The following is a 9,474-nucleotide window of genomic DNA, read 5'->3' on the forward strand; positions in this document are numbered from 1 at the left end:
TGGGTATAGTACAACATTGTGCCTACGTATGAGACACTTACTTCAACCTTGACATAGTAATGTTCTGGTTGAGCTGACCAAGAGAAGGAAAAGTGAACCTTTACATCCAAAAAGAGCCTCATCTAAAAACCAGCAGAGTTTAGACTGAGAGGTTAATTCTGCCTTTAACTCATGTTAAGAACGCAAAGAGCAATGGTTGATTTTGAGGAGTCAGATGTGTCCAAAGAAAACTAACTAAGCTGTTGATCAGTTGACCAACTGACAACGACTTGCATTAGGTTGGATCTGAAACACAGAACAGAGATATCTCTGGTCCAAGTTCTGTGAGGTTTCTACAAAAGAAAAATCAAGGACCTTACATTACGTTGCTGTTACCAGATCATGAATCTGGTGAGTCAGTGGTGCACAGATCACTGCTTTCTTGCCCAATCCTTTTCCTGCCTTCACCAGGCCTATTGTACCACATACTCTTGCCAGATGCCTGTGTCAGTGTCACCAACAGCTTTAGCTGTTCCCTTAAAAAAGCTCTCTTCCCACCCTTGTCTGCTGTCCTGAACTCCAGTTTATCCTCCAGGGACCGACCCCCACTGCAAACATGTCCACAAAATATGGCCCCAGTACAGACAGACACTAACACTGCCCAGGGCTTTTGCTGTGCTCAGAGAGGAAATGGTAAATCTTAACACAGCATGAAAAAATAGGAGTGCTTACGAGTGCAAAGTTACTTAAAATTCAGTTTAGCTTTATAGCGATTTAGCCGTCCTGTTTAATTAGTATTTAGAATTGCATGTTGTTTATAGCCACTGGTATTTCAATAGATGTTTAAATGTTTAAAGTTTAATAAGCTTCCATTCTTAAAAGAACAAAAAAATGTATGTAATTAAATTTTCAATTACTATAGGGGATTTTGGGGTCCCTGAAATTAATAAAAGCTTAAGGCACTTAAATGTGATCTTGTTTTAAAAACTAAATAGTTGAGCACTTAACTAATTAGCTCCAACACTTATAGTGCTATTTTATTTATTTCTAGCTTAACAAAAGAGCAGTACTCCTTTCTTTGAGTCATTTAAAATTAAGCTCTAATAGAGTTGTGCATCTTTAAATGCAATTGTTTGTTTAGTCATTTCCACACCTTTTATTAAAATCCATTTACATTATAAATCAACCAAGTCTCTTGTGTAATTCCATCAAATTAATGGGCCTACTAAAAGATTAATTAAACTCTATAATGTTTCATTATCTTTTGACCCTATATATTCTACATTAATGTATTTGTTAGGGTGGGGAAAAAAAAGGGTCGCAGTGTAAGTCACGGTCTGGTGAGTTTGGGAATGAGAACTGTACTGCTTTAGCATTGTGTCTGTGTACATCCAACTGGGGCAGTCAATAGGATGAGTTCAGAGGGATCTGTGGTCAGGAATCCAGGCTGTCATCGCACAGGGAAAGAATTTATCACGACACGCATGCAGTGTCCCTTCCCTCTTTGTCTTTAGGATTACAGGGCGCTGCCAAGAACAGGGTTCCTCGAGATCAAGCTGGCACCATGTGCCAGGATAGAGAGGCTTCATGGGCTCACCCAGTCTTCCTCCCCCCTCCATCACCCTGTATCCCCACAGCTTTCCCTCCCCCTTATTGCTTTGGATATTTGCAGCCTTGACAGGCTTTTTAGAGGGCTGAATGTTCAGTTATTGTCTGGCTTGCTGACAGTACTTTTTGAGAAACATAAGCAGAGGAGGGAACTGGTGAGTTTTAAACAATGTATAACTTGGCTGCCACTGAATAGAATTTCCCAGGACAAAGAAAGAGCGCTTTGCCCTCTTCTCTCTTCCAAATTACACACGGCTGCTGCAAACAATAAGAGCTGGCAAAGTTTTCAAGGATTACAATGAGCTTTCATAATTAAAGACATACAGCAAGCTCACCACAGAACTCATGGCTGTCCTAGCAGTAGGATGCACCCGACACTGTTACATGTAAAATCAAGAGACATTTTACAATTTGAGTTTGGTGCACTGAAAACAAAAAACCTTCTGATTTCTCCCCCTCACTGCAATGTTGTCTTTCATTAATTCATGCTCCAATTTTAAGAGCCACTCACAGAGCACTATTATTTCCCTCTTTTAATAGGAACACTGCTGAAGACAGGTTTTACACTGCCAAGACCTCACTAATTTGAAGTGATACATATTATGAACACATAAAAATGAATGGACACAAAGTATGGTGAATTATACACATTAAGGATGATGGATTTACAAATTAATTAACAATTAACAATAAAGCATTGCTCAATAAAGCATTAACTCTCCCACTCCTTTGTAGGAATTTGCAAAGTCTTACTGCAGTTCACAATAATATTGTTTGTCAAGGGGCATTCACAAAGCAAACACAGGAAATATTTTACAATTAACACCAGTGAAATGCCTCACAAGACAAATTTATTTGACTGTAAGACTACACTGGGTAGCTGTGAACAGCTATGGAATTGCATGTAGGATTTTTTTTTAAAACACTTTTCCCCAAAATTGCTAGAAAATAATAATTTCCATTCTGTAGAACAGATTAGTGGGAAAACGCAGTACAGATAAGGGCAGGACTATGGAGTTAGAAATCCCAGTAATTACTTAGTGCTACAAATTAAACATATAACAGTCTAACTTAGAGATACTCCACTGGAATACTGGAATTCAAGAACCAAACAATAAGTAGCGAGGCTCCCTCCACAGAAGGGAGGCAAAACCTTAGAGAACAAACCAAAAAATCCTCTTGGCAGCTTCATTTCAAGTCACTAATTAAAAAAAGGGCTCCAAACTTCTGCTCCTCTGTGGAACACAAACAACTCCCTTCTACTCTGTACCCAAACTACAGATTGCTATCTTCACATCCATCCTGCCAAAAGGCTGTGGAGAAGCCAGCTCACAAAGCACACCAACCCAAACCCAGTGGTACAGCTGACAGAGCTTGAGCGCCAGGCCCTCATCCCACAGATGTTTCTTCATTTAGCAGCCAACACCATCCTCGGGACCAAGGCCACCCAAATACCCACTGGTGAGGTAACAAATCAGATCCCTTTTCCTCCTCTTTTCCTCCTGCACCTCAGTGCTGTTTCAATACCACACCTTAGGGCTCCATTGCCAGTGGCTGGAATTTGAATCCACTTCAGGGCTCAGAAAGAGACTCTGCAGGAGGACGCCATTCCTAGGAAATGTATAACCTACTAACACTTCCTCAGGAGACATAGCAGAGGGGCAGGCACTGATCTCTTCCCTGTGGTGACCAGTGACAGGACTCAGGGAACGCTTGGAGCTGTGCCAGGGAAGGTTTAGTTGGATCTCAGGAAAAGATTCCTCCCCCAGAGGGTGGTTGGGCACTGAACAGGCTCCCCAGGGCAGTGGGCACAGCACCAAGGCTGCCAGAGCTCAAGGAGTGTTTGGACAATGCTGTCAGGGACAGGGATTGCTGGGGTGTCCTGGGCAGAACCAGATGATCCTTGTGGGTCTCTTCCAACTCAGGGTGTACTGCGATTCTGCAAGAGGTTGACATAACCTAAAGCTCAGTCTCAGTGTTCAATATGATATAACTTTCCTAAAACTTTAATTAATGGTAGCAGTTAGCTGGGTTCCTTTTTTTTTCCCCTTACAAACTCTTGTCAGTTTGATCATTAAATCACCAAAGCTTTGAGTTTCTCTAGATTAGCTCTGATGAGCTTCAGTAAACAAAACTTGAGGGAGTTGAGGATTGGACATCTGGGTTTTTAAATTTATGACCCTTCTAAGACATGTTGGAGTAACCAGAAGACACAGAGGAGATTAACAAAGACATTACACACTGAGAGTTAGAGACTCTCTGTCTAAGGAAGAATGATAAGAGAACCAAAGAATGTGGACCCAATTAGACAATAAAGGACAGAATACTAATTAAATGAAGAGAATTGTGTAACTTGGAACCAATTAATGTCACTTTCTTTGTTTGCTAAAATGTATAAATATGTGAAAAGTCTTGCAAGGGACTTATGTGGCTGGAATGATTCACTAGGTGTCTCTGCCCAGAACAAAGCAATGCCTGGCTCAACAACACTTAAGGATGGTGGAGGTTTTCACTTCTTCCCTTCTTTTCACTTCTCTTCACTTCTTCCCGACGATTTTCGGTGACAACAGAACCCCTTCCAAAACTCCTCTTTTTTGAGGAATCTTGTGCTTTCCAGGCACAGTGGGAACAGAGATTGGTGTATGCATGCACAGCACCCAACAGCACTATAGGAAAGGCTTTTAGCATCCCTGCAGTCGCCCACACTCCGGTGTAATTTGACCAGCAGATGGAAGCAAAAGAACAGGCTACAAAATTTAGCTAAATCCTGCTGTTTCTGGGCTTTCTGGGGGAAGAATCACAGAACAACAGAATGGTTTGGGTTGAAAGGGATCTTTAAGGATCATGCAGTTCCAGCCCCGTGCCATGGGAAAGGACACTTTCCACTACACCAAGCTGCTCCAAGGCCCGTCCAGCCTGGCCCTGGACACTTCCAGGAATGGGGCTGATGAGGTGGGGGCGCGGCGGGGCAGTATAGCCGTGACCGATGGAAACAGGGGCCGGGGAAGGGAGGAGCACGGACTGTCCGCTTTCGCTGTGCCTGGTGCTCCAGGATCATGAACAGAGGGGCTGTGGGGGGTCCGTGCCCGTCCCTGCCCATCACAACTGGCCTCGACCCCGCCGCCATGACACCCCGCACACCCCTGCGCATGCGCACTGCCGTTGCCATGGCAACGGCGACGCGCGGCCACCCGCCCTGTCGGATCTCACCGCTTCTCTCGCCTGGTAGGTGGTTCTGAGCACCTGGCAGGACAGCTCCATGGCGGCGGGGAATGCCGGTGGGAGTACCAAGGGGAATGCAGCCGGGAACGCACGAGCCCGCACCCCGCCGAGCCCCGCGGGCGCCGCGGGGGACAGGCCCGCCCTGCCTCCCCGCGCAGCCAATCGGAATGCCGGAAGGTGAAAGACTGACAAGAGGGCCGACCAATAAAGAGTGAAGTAGAGCGATGGGAAGGCGGGGCTAGCAGCGGCGCTGACCAATGGCGCTGGGCTCACCTGAGCGGCGGGGATCTGTGAGGGGAGCGGGGGAGGGTCGGGCTGAGGGGACGCAGAACAGGCCAGACTAGCCCAAACCATCCCAGAACATGACAAACCAACCGAAAACAAGTGAAACCAACCCAAACCATGCCAAAATATGCCGAACCAAGGCAAACCAACCCCAAACAAGCTAAGCCAACCCAAAACATGATGAACCAACCCCAAACATCCCACAACATGCAAACCAAGCCAAGCCAACCCAAAACAAGCGAAAACAACCCAAACCAATCCAAACCAATCCAAAACAAACCATTCCAAGAACATGCCAAGCCAAAACAGCACAGCCCTGCCCACCTCAGTGTTAAGTACGCCAGGCTCACCTGACACAGCCGAGGGGTGTCCAACCAGACGCAGACTCCACTCGGTCCCTCACGTCAAAGATGCTGGCAAGTGTTAAAATGGAGACCACCAGTCCGAGGCACCGCAAGGCTGAGAGAAGGGCCCTCCTCGGAGCACGACTCGGCTGCCTGGTTGCTGCAGCCTCCTGGGTTCAGGGTGTGATTTATTGGAGGGGTCAGTTGTGCCTCTTGGATACTGTCCGGCTTCAGCCCAGCTGGAGGAGAACCTATGATCCTGGTAGAGGCTGATGAAACCTAAAGCTCTGTCTCAAGACCTCTCCCAAAACTTGTGCTTTCCACTCACAGGGATTGGTATACACATGCATAGCACCCAACAGCTTTGTGGGAAAGGCTTTTATCATCCCTATTCCCAAATCCAACAGCTGCCCAGTTTCACCAGCTGTTCTTGGACAGCGTAACTACCAGGTTCTCACACCCATGCAATGCAACCTGGTCTAATGCAAGGTGTCCCCCACTGAAGTGGGGTTGAAATGAAATCTTTAAGGTCCATTCCAACCCAAACTGTTCTGGGATTCCATACCAATGCTTGCTTAGCATCTCATCCTCAAAAACATGTTTTCCAGACATCCAGACCTTCCTTCAAACACTCCTTAGTACCACTGTCAATATCCCCTTATTCTTGTGGTATCACTGTTCCCACTCAGGATGTTTCCCTTGCCCTTTTCTTAAACTTTCCCATTCCAGTATAGGCCAACACAGGCTTTGTGTTCCCTTGAGCTCCCTTCAACAAGTATCTCCAAGTGCACATACCTCTTACAACCCTTCCCTCCCTCATTTCAGTATGTCTCAATCTCCAGGATGTCCCAGTCGAAAACGTGACTTTGGTGTATCTTCACAGCTCAGATGGTTGTGCTGCAAACGTAATGTACTTTCACCCTGTTAAGCATCTAATTAAATATATATCTCTTTTATTAAATCTGTCCCAAAAAACATGGAGTTTTTTCAAAGTGGATCAGATTCATATTCCTGCATCTAAGTCAGGTCCCCTCCTACTAGAATTTGCATTCAATCTTTTTTGCCTTAACGTGGTAGTAGAGTGAGTAATAAGTTTGGTTTTCCATTATTGGTTACTTCTGGTTTATGGCTCTGAAAGAGAGGTGAAGAGAATTAAAGTTAGGATTCAAGCCATCCCAATAATGTTTCCAAGTTCATTACTCTTGGGAGAATAGCCTCAGTTTGAGGCTGTGCTCCACTGGAGAGAGTTTTCCACCATGACTGTTAAAGGATTAGTGGTATCTTAACATGGGGGTTTCTATTGTTTTGATGGATAAAGAGAGAGACTCTTCAAATCCTTGGAAGAAAACTTGAGGGTAATTTTCACAAGAACTGTCCATGGAGGCAAATGTTCACCTACAGCCAGGGAGGCTGTGTTCAAGACTTTGAAATCTAGGCATATGTTAATAGACATAATTAAATAAAAATAATAATGTTCAAGTAAACAACTTTATAGCAAAATTTAAATATTTTCCTGTTGGACTTATAACCAAAATATAGGTGTATCACCTTAGGATGGGCAAGCAAAACATGTATTTAATCTGTGCTTTGACAGCTCTAGACCTCGCAAAAGAGGGTTGTACGTACTGACCACGACTTAAACATTTTTGCCATCCACTTTTAGTGTTACCTTAAAGTAACGTGTCTTACCTTAAAGTAAATGACTATGGGACAGGAGAGATGAGGGAGAAGCCTAAGGCTGACCCTATAAAGTTCTTTCCTTTACACACGGCACACACAGAACAAATCTACTTTGCAGCCAGTCGCTCCAGACTCCCAGCCCTGCTTGCAGTGCACACTCCATTGTCTATTAGCAGCTGGTTCAGAAGCACAGGAGGAGTTTGAGGAGGTATAATGTAGATAAGAGTAATTGCTGCATGGCTGGGAACAGCTGTAGACTGATGGTTTTGATTCATTTTGTTTTGTTTTGTTTTTTTTTTAACTTTTTATTTTTAACTGTCTGCAGAGTTTGTGGAAGGCTGGGAGGGTTTGTTTGGATGCTCAGATGTCTTTCAGTAGTTAACACAGCTGGGGGAACAGACAGTGCTTGTGTTGACATACCATTCATAGTGCTAGAAAGATTACTAGAAAAAGTTGAAAACAGATGGATTGTTTTTCCCTAATAAGCCTCAGTTTAGGGGGCGGGATGCTTAGCACCTATAGGCTGCCTTCTTGCCCCAATTATAGCCTATTGGGGGAAAAAAAATATAAAAAACTCCTGTGATGACCTGTCAGATGGGGTTGTGGACTGAGTGCCTTGGGGAAGGGCAGGTCTCCAACTCCTCGGATGGCTGCTGATGAGCAGAGTGCTGAGGCCTCCCTTGCAGACCCAGAACAGGAGAGCCCCCAGAATGGTTTAGAAGCTGCAGAAACACATCACCAGAGGAAAAGGAGGAGGGGAAACAGGCGACATAGGAAGAGTCAGTGCAAGAAGAAGCATCAGAACCTGGAAGGATGTCAGGGACTTGAGGTAGGTTTCTTAAAAGTTTGGAGGAAAGGGAAATGTTGGAATGGTTGAAATTTTGGTAAGATGGCCTGGTAACTGGGGAGTGCAAGCCTAGAGTTGAGGTGTGTGAGGAGTTTTGATAAAAGAGCAGGATTTTTGAAGAAGCAGAGCAAAAGGGGAGACTGATTCTTGTTACTGTAAAAGCAGAAGAGGGAGATTTGAGAAAAATTTCAGTGTAGAGATAATGGAATGGGAGAGGACATGACTGTGGCCTATGCTTTTGTGAAGTAGGGACCCAAGAAAAAACTTGAGGAGGACCAAAAGTATAGTTGTTTTATTTGGTGTTGGGGTGTTTTTTTGGTTTGTGTTTTTCTTTTTTGGTTTTGTTTTGTTTGGGGTTTTTTTGAGGATATGGCTCCAGAGATGTGTAACAGAAAGGGTGCAAGGAAAAGGTGGAGGAAAACAAAATACGATGAAGGAACTCTAAGAAAAAAATTAGGATAAGCTACTATGTAAACTCTTATTCTCTTATGCATGTGAGGTGTTAAAACATAAACTATATCGTTAGCTCTTATCCCAGCGGATATCGAGGATGGGATTAATGGGAATATTGAAAGATGTGGTTATGAAGTGAGAGGTGAATGTACACGAGAAAAGAAATGCCCGGCTCTGATGTGACCTTGAACATTGCTGTCTCTCCCCGTGTCCTTGCAGGAAGGAACCTGTGAGGATGTGCAAAAAGGACAAGGAGAAAGCTCTGGTCTGGTTGTGTTTTAATGATCTCAGAGAGCCTAACCTACAGCTTGCCCCTTTAGTCTAGTATTGAATCACAGGGAAAAACAAGCATTTGATGGACTTGGGAGTTGAACTTGTACAGTGGTGTGGCAGATGGCATGTTTTATTAGCCTGTGAATTCTTGGTTTTGACTAACAAAAGGGGCTTGGAATTAATAAAGTCCATATGTTTAAACCTTCAAGGAAATGGGTGTCCTATGACCAAGCACAGAACCAGTTTATGCAGAGGACTAGATATCTGTGCCTGTGGTTAAAAATTTTAGCATAGCTAAAGGTTTATTTTGGAGTAGCTGACAGTAAATAAAAAGGAAAGCCTGCTTCAGAAAGCTATTGCAAAATTACCACTAGTAACGGTAATTATTGAGTTTCCTGGTGTCCAGGTCTTGTAGCAGTATTAAGTGTCTATAGCTGGTGTGTATGGTAGAGATCAGTATCCTCTAGAAAAGCTCAGCTACTTGTTCCCAAAATTGTCTGCCAGCATCCCCCCCAGCCGAGCAGCCTGGACCCTTGGCCCACTAGTTACTGTTGTAGTCACTGCTTTGAATCTGTCAATTGTGCTGAAATAGCTGCCTTTTGGTTCATATGACCAAATATGTCTTGCATTTCAGACCTCCTTTCTCTTCCAGTGTCTCTTCATTTTCTTGTTGGGGTTGGTTGGGCTGCTTGCCTGTTTGTTGGCCAAGTCTTTGCTATTTTTTATTGCAATAAATTGGTTGTTTGGTTTAACGGCCCAGTTGCCAACGAAACTGGATATTGT

General features: G+C 44.2%; 1 protein-coding gene across 4 annotated transcripts in view; it reads right to left on the bottom strand.

Annotated features, from left to right (window-relative positions):
- KATNAL2 (katanin catalytic subunit A1 like 2) overlaps positions 1 to 4,963 on the bottom strand; it is a 29,992-nt gene extending 25,029 nt beyond the window's left edge. The window contains exon 1 of one of the 4 annotated variants that reach the window (XM_064640940.1): positions 4,798 to 4,962. In XM_064640940.1, the coding sequence (XP_064497010.1) occupies positions 4,798 to 4,848 (51 nt within the window). In that variant the 5' untranslated portion in view covers positions 4,849 to 4,962. Of the gene's footprint in view, positions 1 to 4,797 lie in introns of all 4 variants that reach the window. The other 3 variants (XM_064640941.1, XM_064640938.1, XM_064640939.1) reach the window with 3 other exon arrangements.
- Positions 4,964 to 9,474: the final 4,511 nt, after the last annotated feature.

The sequence above is a fragment of the Pseudopipra pipra genome, chromosome Z, assembly GCF_036250125.1.
Source record: "Pseudopipra pipra isolate bDixPip1 chromosome Z, bDixPip1.hap1, whole genome shotgun sequence".
NCBI classification, from domain to species: domain Eukaryota; kingdom Metazoa; phylum Chordata; class Aves; order Passeriformes; family Pipridae; genus Pseudopipra; species Pseudopipra pipra.